The sequence below is a fragment of the Sceloporus occidentalis genome, unplaced genomic scaffold, assembly GCF_023333645.1.
Source record: "Sceloporus occidentalis isolate IW3139 unplaced genomic scaffold, rSceOcc1.0.p SCAF_1, whole genome shotgun sequence".
Taxonomy (NCBI): domain Eukaryota; kingdom Metazoa; phylum Chordata; class Lepidosauria; order Squamata; family Phrynosomatidae; genus Sceloporus; species Sceloporus occidentalis.
The window spans coordinates 184116011-184136000 of record NW_028316981.1 but is presented as its reverse complement, the minus strand read 5'-3'; the positions used below and the strand labels follow the sequence as shown (position 1 = coordinate 184136000).

Sequence of the window (19990 nt, the reverse complement as noted above, 5' to 3'; positions counted from 1 at the left end):
GGATTTTGGATTTTGGTAAAACATTCCAGGGAATAGCTTCAAGGCTTGTTGGCAACACTGCTCCTGAGAGTTTATTCCTCTTTCTTGTTCCATAGACCAATACAAGTCCTTGTAGCCTTTTAACTACATTCTGGGGTTGGACTGGATGGCCCTTGTCTCTCTTCCAACTCTATGATTCTATGTTTGAATCAGTGTAATGGTTTGACTAGGACTCCAGGAGACCAGTGTTCGAAGTATCACAGCCATGGAAACCCATTGGGTGGCCTTGGGCAACTCTCTCAGCTTCAGAGAGGAAGGCAATGGTAACCCTCTTCTGAATAAATCTTGCCAAGAAAATCCTATGGGAAGGTCACCATCAGAGTGAACTTGAAGGCACATAACAGCAGAATCTGCTATCACTTCCACTCCAAGCCTTTACTAGAGCAATAACACAATTACAGCAAATGGGATTAAGGGTGGCACTTCAACAGCTAACATTTAATGTAGTGTGACCTTGTGTAACCTAAAAGCCAATAGCAATAGATGATGAAATGCAATGATGCCTCAATTGCAGGCACACCAAGACAGAGAATTGGGGGAGGTAGGGGATAAATATTTGATAACCGGTGTGATCAAAAAATAATTAAAGTCAAGAGTGCTTGCTATTATTGTTGTGGGCCTTCAAGTCATTTCCGATTTATGACAGCCCTAAAACAAACCTATCATGGTATTTCTTTAAAAACTTTTTTCAAAGAGGGTTTGCAATTGTCATCATCTGAGGCTGAGAGAGTATGACTTGCCCAAAGTCACCCAGTGGGTTTTTACATGGCTGAGTTGGGATTTGAACCCAGAGTTGTAGTTCAACGCTCAAACCACTTCACCATGCTGGCTCTTGCACAAGAGTGCTTACGTCTGTCATATTTGTGAACATACATAACACTTAATTCCCACACCTCAGGTCATTTAAATTAAACCAATATTCCCTGAAATGGTATGTAACTTTCCATGGATGTCTGTTTTTGTTATACCAGAACAAAGTGAGATGACTTCTTACTGCCATCAAGAAACAGTCTTTTTTTTTTCAGGACCCAGATTTACCAGAGATCAACCGAGGGAAAAAGGAATGCTAATAAGAAAAGAAAATCATCCTAATGCTTAAATAGTGTAGTACAGCAGGCCCTTGGTTTCTACTGGGGTTTGGTCCCAGGGCCTGCTGTGAATACCAAAAATTATGGTTGCTCAAGTCCCATTAAATATAGTAGCATAGTGGAATGGTGTCCCTTATATAAAATGGCAAAATCAAGCTTTGCTTTTTGAAATGTGTATATTTTTTATTATTTTCAAGTTGTGGATTCTTGAATCCATGGATAAAAAAATCTGTGGATATGGAGGGCTGACTAAAGCACATTAACACTTTGGTTATAAGTTCTGCATAGTAATTTTAAAAGGGTTCAATGGAAATTGATGACAGTCAATTTCTTAACTGTTGCCTGAGTCTAGATGTGACCTGTGCTCACTGGGAAGGGGAGGGGGAAGAACACAAAGGACTGGGAAGGAGGGAAACACGGGATATTTCAAGAAAGAATTTGGATGCAAACCCCTGAATATGGAGGTAAAATCAAGACAAACAAAAAAACTGGAAAAATGACACTTCCAAGGCCTTTTTTCATTTCAGGATAAGTCCATATTTTATTTTACTTACAACAAAACAGACCGGGTTTGTTTCTTACTTCCTCATTTGCTTGACAGATGCAAGGGCATCTTGAAAAAACTGTTTTTCCATAGCCTGTACATAACCCCAGTCCAAAGAGGACTGATGTCAAAGAGTGGCAGTGTGGCAATGTCTCATTTTAAAAAAATTAGTGCAATCAGAAACTTCCCTTTTTAAGAGAGCTTTGTCTAAATAATAATGAGAAACTAGAGCTTGAGTCCTGTTGGATTCTGCAAATGTAAATTGTCTTATGAAAGTGATTGGACATTTTTATAAGATGCTAAACGTCTGCATTGAATTAAAGGTGCAGAAGTGGAGTTGTGTGTGCAGTGCCATTGTGAGTGAGGGTGCATTTTGTACAACTGATTGTTCATTTCATGTCATGGTTCAGTTCTACAACACTGCAATCCCATACAAGGGTTTAGATCCTACCTTCCTCAGCATAGCATGAATTCTGCAAGGGAAGCTCCACTATGGCTCCCCTGTCATCACTCCCAAGACTCATAGTTTTCCTTTGATAGCCCTCCCAAATGGTCATTCCACAACTGGTGAAGCTCAGGGACAGGGTGATCAAAGAAGCATCTGGCTATGAGCCAGACGTAAAGCTGGTGACATCTTTCCCAGCGACAGTGGTCCCCAAGCTGTGTCCTTGAAGAGTTTTTGGACTTCAGCTCCCAGAAGCCTCAGCCATATTGGCCGAGTCTGGGATTCTGGGAGCTGAAGTCCAAAAGCCCTTAAAGAGCACTGTTTGGGGGACCAGTGCAGTAGATGATGTAATCATTTTGTGTCTGGCTACAGAGACATAACCAGATGGCTTTCTGGTCCCCTGAGCTCTAGTCACAAAATGGCTGTTCATGATGGATTTCACAGCAAAACCATTTCGCCCTGGAGCACTTTGGTCATTGTGCAGGACAGAAGAACGCACCAACTTGCACAACAGCAGCAACTAAAGAGACATACACAAAGGTAAAGTGGCCTTACACTTGTATATGTCGCTAACAGGATGCCATTCTTAAGGAGTAACTCTGCACACACTACACAATGTCATTGTAGAATCTTGACCTAACTGCAGCAATTGCCATTTCTCACATCATTGCTTCATCCCACAACCTCTCCTCATTACCACAGCATCCGAGAGCTAATTTCTGTGAATGCTATGACCTGTCAACAGAAAAGAATGCCACCATCACAAGTCTTTGTGGTCCTGAGGAAGGAGCTGGTTCCACAACCTAAGTTCCACCTTTTTCTCTTCCTTCTCTCTCTCTCTGTGCCAGCAGAAAAAACTGCAGTGATATTTCTGAGTGCTCTTCATTTGAGCAGCATAGACCAGTGGATGGATGCAGATGTGAAAGTGGACCAAGATCTTAGCTAGCTGGAAGGCTGTGTGTATAGGCCATTCACAGTCTTCTCTGTTATGCATACGGTGGCTGAGATACAGATTTTGTACAGCATGGAAGGGCAGGTAGAAAATGAGATATAGGACCACCACCAAAGAAACCAGTATCTTCACTTTGCGCTTTTTCACCACAGGGATGTTGTGATTGTGGTGAATTGTGTAAATAATTACTCCACAGGAGACACAGGTCAGTATAAATGGCAGCCCAAACCCAAAGACCATGAGGAACAAGCTATAAGGCCAATACTTTGGTAGCTGCTCCCTGGAAGCAGTACCCAAGCACTGAGTTCTATTGGTGTTATTTTGAGAGACATGATTCAGGGTGGAAAAACGGAGAACTGGAATGGAGATCATAACCACCAACAACCACACCGCCCCACTGAGGAACTTGGCATGATGGAGCTTGACGTGGACCTGGGCAAAGATGGGGTGGACGATGGCAATGTAACGGTTCAGGCTGATGCAAGCAATGAAAAAAGTGCTGCCATAAAGGTTACAGAAGAAAAAGAAACGGGTCAGTGCGCAGAGAACAGGACCGTATGTCCAATCCTTGGGTGGGAAGTAATAAAGTATCATGGGGAACAAGGAGATGGCATAGAGCAGGTCACTGACAGCCAGATTGAAGCTGTAGATGATGCAAGTGTTCCACTTTCGTTCATAAGTCAGGAAGCGGTAGATAGCAAGGCCATTCCCCACCACAGCCAGAATGAACTGCACTAACAGGATGGGCCATATTTGTTCTTGGAAGCTGTCCAAGTTGGCTCCGCAGCTTTCAGTTATGTTCCCAAGGCCTGCCAACCCCATGGGATGCTATGAAAGCGGAAAGAACAGAATTAGGATCATCCAGGATCATTATACTTACTACAAAGGTGTAGAGACACCTCCCCAAACAGATGTAAAATTTGGACTTCATCTCACTTTGCATGGCTGCCAGAATATCTCTTTAACTATCTTAACCAGTTTCAGTTGTGTTTCCACACTAGACATGAAGCATAAGAGAAATGCAAAAATGCAATACTTAAAATGATTAGCAACCAAAGCCATACATTATAGTTTCCTTTAATGAGAAGGGGGAGGGGGGAAAGGTGGATCTACTAAAATGAGTTGTCATTATAGTGGTAGTAGTAGCAATATCGTTGATTCTCAGTTGCTGTAAGATGAGGCAAAGGAGGTCTATGAGGTCCTGTTTTGCCTTTGCGTTTCCCAGAGGGGTTTGTTGTCAACTGTGTTAAACAGGCTGCTGTACTAGATAAACTTTTCTTTATCCAGCAATGTTCTTCTTGGTGCTGGTTTGGTTTCTTGGTCATATTGGAGTATGGCAGAATATTGAAAGCTGGCTTTTAAATATGCTGAGAGTGCCCTACTAAAGTTCACTAACTTTAGGCAGATTTTGCTGTTTTTGTTGAGGCTGTAGCTATCTGATGGGTGTGGAGTTTGGACTTATCTTCAGTTTGCTGTGTATATCTCTTTTCCTGTCATCTGTTACTGGAATCTTGATAATGAACCATCTAGAGATAGGCATGATTCTGATCTCATTGCAAAGCATGTTTTTTTCAAAACACAATCTAATGTTTTTAATTTTTCTCAGTATCCTTAATGATATGTCAGTTTTGGGGGGTATGGTGGAAAATTTTGTCTCTCAATTTAATGCACACTTCCATAATTCAAATATCCAAAACTGCCACAGGAACCAAAACACAGTTAGTTTCCATATCTGCAAGGCTCTATATTTGGCAATGCAGTTCTCCAATAAAATAAAATAAAAAAGGAGAAGACTTGGTGAAAGCGCACACCAAAATGTGCTTAGGGTCAGATGGAAACCAACCCTGTCTTCCAAATGGGTTCAGCACTTTGGATGGCACCAGTCATGGAGACAGTAGCATCACTAGGCTTAGTGTCACCCCAGTGTGTGTAACAACACATGCTTTCATGCCAAGTTGCCTGGCACACCTTTTAGCTGCCTCCCTCTGTCAGTCAGGCCATGTCTGCCATGGTGGGGTCCTGCCGCCACCCAACAGTCCCTTCCAAATCTGATGGGGCTATTTGCTCAGCAAGAAAGAGAGGTGACTCTTTCCTGCTCAGTCAGCAAACAGATCTGGAACAGGCTACTGGATAGTGGCACCACCCCATCCCCACCAGTGGCTGCAGTGGATAGATGGCAGAAGTGCCCTGGCTGGTAGAGGGGGACAACCAGGGGCATCTAGGAATGGACAGGTACAATTGCCCTACCAAATGTTCACCCCCTCTAAAGTGTCACCTGATGTGGTCCACACTACTTGCACTCCCAAAGTGACACCCCTGCATGGTGAGATGAGAACTTTACTCTGCTGCTCAGCATCAGCCTGGTATCAACCCAAACAGAGGAGGAGGTGCAACACCATGCCACCTGCAATGCCAGCAGATGAACTATGGGCATTTGGTATAGAAAGCCTGATTGCTGCATATCTTCCAAATGCTTGGATGTTGGCCTGGTGGACATGCAGCTGTTGTACACTCTGAGATATGGGGTTTAAAGACCCCATCTTAGGACCCCAAATACAGGCTGCCCCATATAAAAGGGGATACCTGGGAATATTACCCACACCTGATGTAAGAGGCAGTTTAGCAACCAGATCATCCTGCATCTGCATGAGGTTTCAGTATGATATTCCCTCATAAAATGATGCTGCCACCAAATGTCAAAGGTATAAAAAGAAGTTTATTGACGAACCATAGAAGAAAAGGAAGTAAGACAGGGAAAAGGAAACTGTAAAAGAAACAGTATGCAAAGGCAAAGAGACAGAATTTTAAATGTAAAAAAAAATTACATTTTTACAGGTTAGCTACTTGGAGAGAATGCTAGGTTTCATAGCCTATACAAAGATGTGAGGGTTTTTTGAAAGCAAATATGAGTTGACATCCTGTTGGTGAATTACAATGGTACAAACTGGCTGAAATTATGCCTTCAATACTGACATTTTTTTATTATTGCAAAGGTCAGAATTCTGTTCTGACCATGCAGCACCCAAATCTTTCCTCTGACCCACCCTGTAAGCTCCCGCTGCTCCAGCTGCCATTTCCATGCTATCAGAGAGCAGGGGGATCTGTAAGGATACACCCAGGGATGCATCTAAACTATAGAAGTAATGCAGTTGGACACAACTTCAACTGCCATGGCTCCATCCTACAGAATCTTGTGATCTGTAGTACTGTGAACCACCCAGTATTCTTTGGCAGAGAAAGATAAAGACCATGTAAAACTACAAATCCCAAGATTCCATAGGGTGGAGCTATAGCACTTAAAGTGGTGTCAAACCGCATTATTTCTACAGTGCAGATGAACCCTATAGCTGTTTCCTTGAGGTTAACATATTGCAATGATGTAAAATTTGTTGCAGCTGCAGGAAAATAACTGAATGCATCCCCAATACCCATCCTCACGGATGCCCCCACTCTCCGGCAACATGGAAATGGTTATGTTCAGGAGGATGCAATGGGACAAGTAGCTACAGAGGCATAGGTATGTGCAGTAGCGTCATTAGGGGAGTGCGGATCACACCAGTAACACCACTGCTCCTCAAACATCTGCATTTTGGCAGAAACAGGCTGTGGCATTGGCTGTACCTCTTTAAAATGCTGAAGAGATGGTGTCAGTGGGGTAAGTGGGAGGACAAAAGAGAGGCCCTTGGTTTCTAACTATATTTTTAATTCTTTTTTAAAAACAATTGTAAAGTCTTATTAAAATCTTTAAAAACATCACATTTTACCAAATTTTCACTTGAACCACATGAAACTATATATACTATACATGTAAACACATTTATTCTGTGCACATGATATTGTGATTTAAAGATCTAATTTTAATTTTGCTGGTTGTTTATGTCACAACTACTACCCTTAAATTCAGTGATATGTGGGAATGACGAATTATGAGTAAAGTAGTACAAAAAACATTACTATGGTTTCTCTATGGGTGTGGTATGGGAGGAGATCAATGGGGGGGGGGGTGACACCACGATTTACCGCACTGGGTGACACCCATCCTAGGGAAGCCACTGGGTATGTAATACTTGCACATCTCTCAAGTCAGGATTGTGTGACATGGTATGTGCAAGAATATTGATTCTGGTTATTTCTAAGAGAAAGAATGAGGGTTACACAAGCCCAGGTTGCAATCTTACACAGCTCAGCTTGGCGTAGAAGTTCTGCATGCAGAAGTACACTAGGTCGAGCCATTTACCACCACAACCCCCAAATCCCCCATAAGGCCCTAACCCCTAACCCCCATCCATGGCCATTTTATGCCTGGAGGAATGTGGCTGTGGAACTACAAAAGTGTCCGACTGTGTTCCCGTACCCGGGTATGGAGTGATTGCTTCAGCCACTGAGGTCCACCAGGGTTGTGAAGTTGAAGGCTTTCATGGCTGGCATCCATAGTTTCTGTGGGTTTTTCAGGCTATGTGGCCATGTCCTAGAAGAGTTTATTCCTGACGTTTCGCCAGCATCTGTGGCTGGCATATTCAGAGAATGAATTTTCTGAAGATGCCAGCCACAGATGCTGGTGAAACGTCGGGAATAAACGCTTCTAGAACATGGCCACATAGCCTGAAAAACCCTCAAAAAACTAACCCACCAGGGTTCTCTACAGATTTCAGTGACTGATTTTAATCATTTTGCGTCTGGCTGTGTCAACATAAGCCAGATGCTTCTGTGATCCTCCCTCTTTCTCTCCAGGCTGTGGGTGGGTTTAAAGAGGCTCCAGAGTAGGGGAGCTTTGGTCGGTGCAGAGAGTGGCAGGGAATAACAATTCCCACAGTGACCTAGATAGAAATATACAGGTGTCAAGTTAAACTTATGCCTGTATATGACACGATCAAGATGCCAACCTCAATATGTTAATTATGCAGCTAAATACAATTCCCCAGTACACAGATACAGCTATACATACCCTCAATGCATCTTCCAGGTCTTTGTTTGTTGAAGAATTGTGACCATAGAATTTTTCCATTGTGGGCAGAGAAGCCGCAGTTGTCAATCCCCACCTCAAATTTGAAAGTGCGCTACAAGAGAGATTGCATGGGGTACTAGACAAATGAGACAAGGGGGAAGCTGGCTCACTTCCAGTGGGTTTATTATTGCTAAAACCTCTGTGTGGAGCAGATGATAACATGTACTGAAACAGACCATATCTGCCAGAGCTGGTAGGCAGCAGATAAAGCCACAATGCAGTGACAGCAATGGGTTCCTAGGAAGGAAATGGGTGCTCTAAGCCTGCAATGGGGGGATGTGGGGGGTGTCTTGAGTTCAAACTGAACTTGCCCTCTCTCACTCCACAGACGCCACTGAAACCTTTTCAGAGAATTAATTCAGCATAAATAAAATACAGTTGGCCCTCCATACCCACAGATTCTTTATCCACATGTTCAACCATCCACGATTTGAAAATAATCAATCTATCTATCTATCTATCTATCTATCTATCTATCTATCTATCCATCTATAGTCCAAAAAGCAAACCTTGATTTTACCATTTTATATAATAGACACCATCTTACTATGACATTGTATTGAATGGGATTTGAGCATCCACAGATTTTGGTATTCACAGAGGATCCAGGAACCAAACCCCAGTGGATACCAAGAGCCCACTGTATTTGCAAGAGATGGATTTAAACTGCTCTGGAGATAAATGGAAATAGTTATGATGAGCATGGAGCTGAACTCATGCCAACCTCAACCAAGGAAGATCTAGTTGTATAACTCTCGCCATACAGCTTCCCCCCCACCCAAATGATTTATAGAAGTGATTAAAACAAAATTGATGGATACTGATGGCTTCTGTCCATGTTAGTGGGAGTAATAAATCTGCACTGGGTTTTTAGCCCAAATTTTAAATGATTGGTTCTCTACAGGGCTGCTGCTACTATGAGGCAATGTGAAGCTACTAACTGCTTCTGGTGATAGGTGCCTGGCAGATGGCGGTGACAATCCCCAGCTGTAAGACCCATGTACCTTCTTTTTGGTACAAATAGCAGTGCTGTATCTGCACTCTATAAATTACCCTTCTGCTCCTAGGTGTAGTGGAGGGTACAGTTACAATTCCTCTGTCAATTTAGCCAGCACAAAGTATCTTTGGCCTGTCTTCTTGCTCTGTTCAGATTAAACAGAAAAGACTGAAGGGTCATCCAAAAACTGCTACTCTAGAGTAGGATAGTGACCCAGACAAGCTTCCTGGAGAAGTGCCTGCCCATTCTTCTCCTTGAAAATATAGCCCCCAGTCACCCAAAATGTGCTTGCCCCAACCTAGTGCCTTCCAAATGTGTTAAGGCTACAACTCTCAGAAACTGACGTGAGGATTATGGGAAGTGTAACCTACAATGTAATTTTCAAAACCCTGCTACCATCCCTTCAGACACAGAGGACCCAAACAGACAGGCCAAAATAAAGCTGCTTCGGGTCACTTTGGAGGGATGCTGTTTAAATGACACACGCATCTTAAGAGTCCAGAAGCTGCATCAAGCTTTGGCGCAGCTTCCAGCCTCTTTGGACGCATGCAGCATTTAAACAGCATACCTCCAAAGTGACTTGAAGCAGCTTTACTTTGGTCTATCTGTTTGGGCCCTGAGAGACCCTTCTTTTCTCACATGAGGGGATAATACCTTGTATATGAATATGGGAGAGGCCCTTCTCAGCTTCCATTAATGTTGGGGTTGGGAGGGGGGGACGAACCTGGTTTGGCACCCATCACACTGCCTAGCAAAATTGTTGCATAAGGAGGTACTGGACACTTCTTACACAATATTGGAAGTAGTGGTGACACTAGCATGACCAGGCTTTGCACTACAATAAAGCCACAAGGTGATACTGGCCATGGTGGCACCCTACTTCATACTCTAACCTCTCAATACTGCTAAGAGGTTTCTCCACAATGCAGTATAGGAACTGCGAGGCAATTGTAAGTCCTGTCCACAATAAAATATGTCACCAGTTCTAGTCCCGGGGCCTCTGAGGAGAGGTCTGATTGCACGGTCTCAGTTCCACATTCTTTTCTTCTTCAAGCACCTCTTTCCGCCATTGAAAACACCTGCAGCAGTACTCCTGCATGCTTTCAGTCAGGGCAGCATAGACCAATGGGTGGATGCAAATATGGAAGTTGACCAAGATCTTAGTCACCTGGTAGGAATAGTTGACAGGGATATTGCATTTTGAGTGCATATGGTTGTGAAGGTTCAGGTTGCGTAAGATATGAAAGGGCAGGTAGAAAAGGGCATAGAGGACCACCACCATGCAAACCAGGGCCTTCACTTTGAATTTTTCCTCCGCTGTGAGGCTGTGACTGCGGATGACTGCACAGATGATGGCCACGCAAGAAAAGGTGGTAAGGAAAAAAGGCAGCCCACACCCAAAAGCTGCTAGGAACAAGCTGTAGGGCCAGTACTTGGGGAGCTCTGGCTTGGAGGCGCTTCCCAAACAATATGTTCTGTTGGTGCTGTTTTCAGAGTGCTGAAGGACAGAAAAGGCAAGGACAGGTGCTGAGATGGCCATCACCAGCAACCACACCACCCCACTGAGAAGCTTGGCATGGTGGGGCTCTATGCGGCCGTGGGCAAAGAAAGGGTGGACAATGGCAATGTAACGGTTCAGGCTGATGCAGGCGACAAAAAAGGTGCTGCTGTAAAGGTTGCAGAAGAAGAAGAAGCGATCCAGTTTGCAGAAAACAAGGCCATACCTCCAGTCCTTGGGGGGATAATAATAAGATGCTATGGGCAACAAAGATAAGGCATAAAGAAGGTCACTAACGGCAAGGTTGAAGGCATAAACGATGCCAGTGTGCCACTGGTGTTCTCGAACCACAAAGCGGTAGATGGCAAAGCTATTCCCAGCAAGAGCCAAAACGCACTGGAGAATGAGGAGGAACCATATTTGTTCTTGGAACTTGTCCAGTTGCTGTGTGCAGTTTGGGTCATCACTGGCCTGTCCCATCGAAGCCATCCTGGGAAGCAGAAAGAAAGAATGAGATTAAAATCTTCCAGGATCTTAAAGCCAGAGTGTTAAGGAAACCTAGCTACTAGGTAGGAAATGTCCATAAAATGCTTCATTTCAAGTCACCCTAGACTTTCAAAGGTAAGACTTTCTCTTCTCACCATCAAGAGTAGCAGGCATAGGTGATACTAGCATCACCGAGGTGGTACTAGCATCAATGCTCTGGTCAAACAAATTTTCCTGGTTGCATAGTCATCCAAACTGTTTGATTAGAGACAGAACAAATGTGTGAACTGGGAGGAACACCTTTAATTTTACTTGTAACTTGTAACACTTTTAATTGGTCTGGCCCTACTATTAGACAAAGTGAGGCAATTGCTTCAGGTAGCAGGTGCTTCCTCCCCCCCCCCCCAGCACCTCATCGCCTGTGTCCCAAGGGTGCCTCAAATGCTATGCCTGCTTCTCTCTGTTGAAGAAAATAGTTTTTGCTGCCATGAGATCTGTACTGTACTCCCTAGCCTAGTCTGCTCCTTCAGATATGGTGGTGGACACTATCAGATTGCTGTTGTGTGTCTTCACATAGTTTGCAATTTATGGCAACACTAAGGCGAACCTATCATGGGGTTTTCTTGGCAAGACTTGTTCAGAGGTGATTTACATTGCCTTTCCCTGAAGCCGAGAGTCTGTGACTTGCCCAAGGTCACCCATTGGGTTTCCTGGCTGAGCAGGGAATTGAACCCTGATCTTCAGAGTTGTAGTCCAGTGCTCAAACCACTGTGCCACACACTATCCTGTTGCCACTATTAAAATTAGATATAGTTATTAGTCCTGTTATCTTCTATAAATGGTAGAGGGAAGAGATGTTGTCTTATTCTTTACTGCAGGAAGCAACATGGACCTGTCCTTCAAGAACACTTACTCCAGCCTAGATTAGCAATCCCATCCACTTCTAGCATCCTCTGCTACTACTGCTCCCTCCCAGGTATTGGAGCTGGGATACATTATGCCCAACATTACTTTTAGTACATCTTTAATTAAACTAAATTAGGATTTCAAGCAGGCTGAGGTTTGGATCAGTTCTATATATGGTTTCCAGATATCAGGGCTTGGACAATCTTTTCTCAAGGTTAGGAAAAATCTCAGGCTGAGATCGCTGCCTTGAAAAAAAAGAGATAGCATGTCCATGTCTATATTCTTTATTACAATTAGTCCTTCATATCCATGGATTCTTTATCCACAGTATGAATATATATATATATATATATATATATATATATATATATATATATATCAGAAAGCAAACCTTGATTATATGAGACCCAGGGTGGCATAGTTGTTTGAATGTTGAACTATGACTCTGGAGACCAGAGTTCGATTCCTGGATCTGCAATGAAACTCACTGAGTGACCTTGGGCAAATCACACTCTCAGCCTCAGGGAAAGGCAATGGTAATCCTCCTCTGAACAAATCTTGCTAAGAAAACCCCATGATAGGTTCACCTTAGGGTAGCCATACGTCTATGTCTATATTCCTCATTACAATCAGCCCTTCATATTCATGGCTTCTTTATCTGCAGTCTGAACATATTCAAAATAGATATGAATTCCAGAAAGCCAACTTTGATTTTGCTATTTTATATAAGGGACACCATTTTGCTATGCTATTGCATGTAATGGAACTTGAGCATTCACTGATTTCAAGATTGATGGGGGGGTCCTAGAACCAAACCCCAGTAAATACCAAGGCTTCATTGTATTTATATCAGCTTGTCCTCTACTGTACCCCTGTAGCTTCTTAAATGCCATCTGACCTGAAAGTCTCTTCTTCTGGCACTATTGTTTAATTTTAGATTGTTTACACCATAGTGGTAAAAGACATTCAAAAGGGGTTTACTGTACCTCATTCTGTGCATTTCTAACAAGCATTAACTGCCAGGGTGTCACCCTCCACTACTGCTGCTGCCCAGTAGTTGTTTAGCACATTTGGTCCAACTCCTCAGCAGAAGCCTGTCTGACATGGGAGGCTCTACCAGCAGCACTGATATTTTAAACAATCTTTTTAGCAGTTTTTTTTAACTAATAAAAACTATAATCCTGTTGCGGAGTTGTGCATGCGTAAGCACCACAGTTACAGAGCTACACAGTGGTGCCTGTTCTGATTTCCCTAATCGGGCAGCAGCCAGTGCAATGAATTGACGTCTGATATGTAGTCAAAGGCTTTCATGGCTGGCATCCATAGTTTTTTGTGGATTTTTCGGACTATGTGGCCCTGTTCTAGAAGAGTTTATTCCTATACAGTCTTTCCAGACTAACACAGCTATGTCTTTGAATTCTACCATTTTTGCACTAATGTTACTCACAAATTGTAACTCCCATATATCACTGAATGTAATGGTAGTGGTTGTGACATAAATAACTAGCAAAATTTAAATTATACCTGTAAATTACATTATCATACACATGGCCTAAATGTATTTACATGCACATAGTTTCATACGGTTAAAGTGAAACAAAAAATACAGTTAAAATAATAGATAACAGTTGTTAAAAACAATTAAACAAATACTCGTATTACAATCATTAAAACAGTTTAAAAGGCAGTTTAAACATAATTACAGTATAATGACTCCAATTAAAAGATCTTCTGTAATGGGCAGCTAGCAGTCAGTGGCCTGGGTAAACAAAAGATATTTGCCTGCTGGCAGAAAGAGAGCAGAGAAGGAGTGATCCCACTCTCTCAAGGGAGGGAAATTCACAGCCTTGGAGCCATTGAGAAGATCCTGTCTTCTGCCTTCACCAAAATTCTTGATGGTGAGGGGATCAAGAGAAAGCCCTCCCCTGAAGATCTTAAAACTCAGACAGGCTAATGTTGAAATGAAACATGGTGGGAGTCCTGGAAAACATGAACATAGAAGGGACAACCATAGATATTAGGTGGATGTTACAGGTTTGTTACCCCAAGGTCTGGCCCTATGCACCCCTCCTCTTTTTCAATATCAAGTTGACATCAAAAGGGGTGTTTTAAGGCACGTAGTCACGAGGGCGCCCCCAGCACAGGAAACTAGCCATACCATAGATCTGTGACAATATTTGGAGGTCTGGGAGGCTCAGCATGGGAGAAGCTCAAGAGCACTTGGCCAAGGATAAATCAATCAAGATCAGACTCTGCATAATCCCACTCATGCAGACATTCACTCACATACACATACAAGAATAAATTGTATAAAAGGTGGTAGCGCATAGCGACTGAAGAGACTGCAAAGGGTGATACTGCACTGAATCCAGAAGTGGAATTCAAGTCCGGGGACAATGTGAAGTGAAAATGGCTCAGCAAGCTGCCTGTGGATCATGGAGTGGCCAGCAATACTGAGGAATCAAGCAAGACAATGACAGAGAGTTTGTCTGAACTCCAGTGAGATCAAATTCTGATTTTAATCAATCTCTCCTGGCAATGTGCTTGGCTTTTCCACATACTGAGCCTGTCAGATTTCCTGATACGGTCACAGATGTCCTTATCTGGCATGTCTGCCTTCCTGCACTAAGGGCGCCCTTCCTAGCCACATGCCGGAAACTTTCCTTTAATATGAAACTGGTATTGGAAAGAGGGGATGTGTAGAGAGACTAGACCTTGGGGTATTAAACGTATTAATTTTGCCCAAAATCACTTTCAAATTACCAGTATTCTTTCCAAATTGCAGCATAAGAACTGGATACAGTACTCTTTTGTTGTTGTTTGTTGTTGTGTGCTTTCAAGTTGCTTCTGACTTATGGCAACCCTAAAGTAAACCTATCATGGGGTTTTCTTGGCAGAATTTGTTCAGAGGAGATTTGCCATTGCCTTCACCTGAGGCTAAGAACATGTGACTTGCCCAATTCAACCACTGGATTTCATGGCTGAACTGGGAACCAAAACCTGGTCTCCAGAGTATAGTCAAACACTCAAACCACTAGGCTATGCTATTAGCTCTCCATTATTAGTATTCTTTCCTTGTTCTTAGAAGATCTGTTTTAGCATCGTCTAAAATGAGTTCAGTCCATTTATTTTACTTTTGATAAATCACATAATTTTACATCCTGACTTTCTATATTTAAACAATTTGTGCTGCTTTCAAAATGTCATCTTACTTCACCTTTGTTCACAAAACCACAATTACATTTCCTATGTCTTTTTCGCAACACCAGCAGAGAATTATTTTCCATTTTCTACTCCGCTCAAATGGTTGCTTCTCCTACCCTTTGAGCCTTTAGCAGTCACTGTAAATTCTATATTCTGCTGCTGAAAAGCACAATCATATGGGATGCTCACAAAAAAACATACAGCTGATCAAGGGAAGAGGGCTGTTGGAATATATGCAACCCATCTCCTGTGAGGGAAATGTCAGTTTGTCTGAGAGTAAAACCTGGCACTGGCCACAGGAGTAGTTTGTGGACTATGCAGATGTTTAGGAGGAGGCACTAAGAGATACTGAAGCTAAGTATAGAGAGGACTGCACTGAAGGTAGCATAAAAATGAAGACACTAGTCTCAGAAACAAGTTCCCAAATATATAATTTGTTTGCATTTTTCTTGCATAACACAGTGCTGATGGCTAGGAGACCTCTTAACTATTGGAATGTATGTGAGTTGGTGTTGTTTGAGTCTGCCCATTAAAAGTGTTCTAAAGCTGCAGCCAGTGCAGAGGATGACCACCAGATGTTTGCATGGTTTACACTTTAGATACCATCCCTCACCAGTCTTGAAACAATCACACATGCAGCTTATTTTAGGTAGGAGCTAATCAGTTCTGGGAATTCAAGTTTCAAAATCAGTTTATTAATGATGAACATTAGACTTCAGGAGCAATTCACTATTTAGGCTAACCATAGAAAGTTTAATGCATTCCATTTGTATTTATTTATTCTGTTAATAAGTTATTTAGAATCATAGAATCAAAGAATCATAGAGTTGGAAGAAACCACAAGGGCCATCCAGTCCAACCCCCCTGACATGCAGGAAATCACAATCAAAGCATCTCCGACAGGTGTCCATCCAGCCTCTGCTTAAAGACCTCCAAGGAAGGAGACTCCACTACACTCCGAGGAAGGAGTGTGTTCCACTGTCAAACAGCCCTTTTACTGTCAGGAAGTTCCTCCTAATGTTTTCCTGTAGCTTGCGCTCCGGGTCCTAGTCTCTGGAGCAGCAGAAAACAAGTTTGCTCTCTCCTCAACATGATATGCCTTCAAATATTTAAACAGGGCTATCATATCACCTCTTAACCTTCTCTTCTCCAGGATAAACATCCCCAGATCCCTAAGGCATTCCTCATAGGACTTCATGGTTTCCAGACCCTTCACCATTTTAGTTGCCTTCCTTTGGACATGCTTCAGTTTCTCAATGTCCTTTCTGAATTGTGGTGCCCAGAACTGGACACAGTATTCCAGGTGGGGCCTGACCAGAGCAGAATAGAGTAGCACTATTACTTTTCACGATCTAGACACTATATTTCTATTGATGCAGCCTAAAATTGCATTGGCTTTTTTAGCTGCCGCATCGCACTGTTCACTCATGTTCAACTTGTGGTCTACTTGGACTCCCAGATCCCTTTCACATGTAGTCTCATTTAGCCAGGTGTCCCCCATCCTATATCTGTGCATTTTATTTTTCCGCCCTAAGTGCAATACCTTACATTTCTCTGTGTTGAATTTCATTTTGTTAGCTTTGGCCCAGCTTTCTAGTCTATTCAGGTCATTCTGAATTTTGATCCTGTTCTCTGAGGTACTAGCTACTCCTATTTTAATGAAAAATCATCAATTTTCAAAACAAATTACATGGATTTGACTGGTGGGTTGCCACATTCCCTAGTAGCATATTTTGTTGCTGGCATATCTATCTATATCTAGATCTATATCTTCGGGGCAAGGGAATAATTTCAAAATTGCCTTCTGCAACCTGGGATATGTCCAGTAGTACTGAATTACAAATGGCTGGAGATGGTGGTATTTGTAGTATGATGCATATGAACTGTTAGATTAGGGAAGGTTGTTCTAAAGCAAATGAAAGTTCATTAAATTAAACTTTGGCACATCTTTCCACCTGCATCTCTGCATCTTTCTTCTTTACACCTGTGCCTGCCCTTACCTATGTCCATGCTGTTTATGCACCTTTCACACACTTGGGATTGTTTTTCTGGGATCTAAAAGTGAGTTAAGGAACAATGCATTCCAGTTAGAAGACACCAAACTGAAGCATTAAGGGTCTATAAAGATCAACTGATGCCTTCTTAATCAAAAGTATTTTGAGTTCCTCTGAGCATATGCAGAGTATTTTTCTACACTACCAAATAATGGCATCATCTACTTCCCCACTGAGTTACAATCAAGAAGCTTAGGCTGTAAGAATCAGTGGTTCTGCACATGCCTTATATATATATAAGGGACCCCAACTTCAGTCCCGGCAACCTCCAGTTTCCAACAAGCCTCCTACTCCTCAGCCATCCTCCATCTCTTGAAACCACCCACGACAATGAATAACAACGCAAAGCCTCTTACTAATTTGTAGCTGCTAACTAGCAAAGTTACTTGCTAACCTTGACTAAGGGAAAGAAGAAATGACTGAACATTTAAGTCATCAGTTTCAAAAACTTAGGCTTCAAATGCATGCATCTGTTCTGTGCTGCCTTGGCAGACCTGAAAACATTTTAAAAATAAAAAACTCATTTTACTGGGCCATTTTATTTAACGCGACTTGAGCACCCATGTATTTGGGTGTCAAAAGGGGTTCCTGGAACCAAACCCTAGTGGATACCAAAGGCCCACTGTATAAGCAAATTAATTAATAATAATAATTTGTTTTATTTATATACCGCTATTCCAAAGATCATAGCGGTGAACAGCAAGTAAGCTAATTAGCAAGTAAGCTAATTAAGTCTAATATCATTATTTCTCAGCTCTTGTAATGAGTGCCTGTTAATCCTGGTAAATAATAACAAATATAGATGATAATACACAAACACAAACACACACACACAAACATATCCCCTGCTCTTTTCTTAATTCAAGGCTCAAGGAGGCTTACAACAGATTAAAATTTACAAAATACAAAAGTTAAAAAGCCTCTTTGGGAAGCAGGAACTAATCAGCATATCAAAAGTTAGATTTAGTTAGTATCTTCACACTTTAGAGGAAAGTGGTTCCACAATACATACATACCCCCAATGCAATCGTTGTACTGCTGGGGCAGTCAGATTTTTCTGCTTTTGCTAGAGAAGTTGCCAAGTCTGGGATCAGATGAGCAAATGTCACACAGCATGGGGAACTAGGCTAGACGCCCTGTTGCTAAATAAAATTTGGAGTGCACTAGCTTCCGCCATGAAGGGCCACCTCTTATAGTTGTTAACACATGAATGTCTGCTTGCATGCCAACAGTAATCTCTCAATCGAGATGGAAGATAACAAAGAATTAAGATTAGCAATGGGAGTGGGAAGGCGATGCATGCCACCAGGTACCTATTGTGGAATAGATTGCTGAGTGTGAGACTGAGAGAATAAAGCTCAAAACAACACAATTTTTTCATTGCATCCCCTGAAATTACATCAGCCCCCCTCGCTCCCCACAGCCTCCTTGGAGAAACTGCAAATACTGGTGGGATACATAGATGTGGAATAAAATGATTCTATCCTGAGCATCACTTTGGAAAATCTGGATTACAACTCCCCAAATATCCCTCCCCCTGCACTTCTATGGCTGACACTGCTGTCTGTGGAAATTTGGGACACTGTTGTATTGTATTGTCCCAAATACAGCAACTGTCCCCAAGCTCTGATTCCCGATTAGAAAGAAGCTGAGCTCTGTTAAGCCCCGATTCAAGGGGCATCCGACCATGTCATTCCAAAATTCATGACAGCTTTGAACCTCCACATTTAAACGCTGTACAGCTCTAGATACCAGTTTTTGTGGGGCTCATGGCTGAGGAAGGGATGTGAAATTTACTGCCTGCCTGCCGGCTTTTGCAAGCAGCCAGCCAGAAACAGGATGGATCTGCTTGGTATTATTCAGCAATGTTAACCTTGAGGTTTTAGAATGCAAACATGTACTCCAAAGCACAGCCCACCTGAATGAGACAGAATCCAGAGACACTTCATCCACTCCTTCCATGTCTTTCCATCTCCATCATTCACCTGGCCATAACTCAAACAAACTCAGTCAGTTCAATTTGACAAGCGGGAAGTACAAGTATCTAAATAGGTGGCTGTAGCAACAAAAGGGGGAACTTGGCCCTTACCACATCCTGAGTCTAGTCAGCATGAAGATCAGCTCCAAGTGGAAAGCCAGTGGGGTGGCAAGTGAGAAAGTCCTGTGAGAGACCACATATTGTTCACATCTAGTTGGGCAGCACTCTCACAGCCTGCAACTATAAACTGAGACTTATACCAGTCTGCCCTTATATGGTACAGTCTGCCCTCCTTATCCACAAATTTTGCATCCGGAGATTTAAGCATCCATGGCTTGAAAATATTTTAAAAATATACACATTCCAAAAAGGAAACCTTGATTTTGCCATTTTATATAAGGGACAGCATCTTACTATGCCATTGTATGTAATGGGACTTGAGCACCCATGGATTTTGGTATCCACAGGGGTCCTGGAACCAAACCCCACCAGATACCAAGGGCCCACTATATAATAATTCCACTAAATGCAGAAACAACACAGAGAGTTCAGATTGCATAAACTGAAGGATTTTTTTTAAAAAAGGAGCTTTCTAGCACCTATGGTTGCCAGCTACACTTGAACATGTGAGCATACCTAACGGCATGTCCCATAGTCAAGACACATTTCTGCCCCCCCTCCCCATATTCCTTTTCACCCTTTCCTTTAAAGACTTGTAAAAAACCTACCTCTAATGATGCAAAAGGTGCTTTAAAAAGTATTAGCATATTGCTCGACAGTGTTTGAGGTATTGC

General features: G+C 42.4%; 2 protein-coding genes across 2 annotated transcripts; both read right to left on the bottom strand.

Annotated features, from left to right (window-relative positions):
• Positions 1-2876: 2876 nt before the first annotated feature.
• Positions 2877-3890, bottom strand: LOC149323018 (P2Y purinoceptor 11-like). The gene has a single exon (XM_089535105.1). The coding sequence runs from the start codon at positions 3888-3890 to the stop codon at positions 2877-2879; it is 1014 nt and encodes a 337-aa protein (XP_089391231.1).
• Positions 3891-10055: 6165 nt separating this feature from the next.
• P2RY11 (purinergic receptor P2Y11) lies at positions 10056-18298 on the bottom strand. The gene is made up of 2 exons (XM_089486253.1): positions 18235-18298; positions 10056-11058 (listed from the first exon to the last, which is right to left on the bottom strand). The coding sequence occupies exon 2, from the start codon at positions 11055-11057 to the stop codon at positions 10056-10058; it is 1002 nt and encodes a 333-aa protein (XP_089342379.1). The 5' UTR covers position 11058; positions 18235-18298.
• Positions 18299-19990: the final 1692 nt, after the last annotated feature.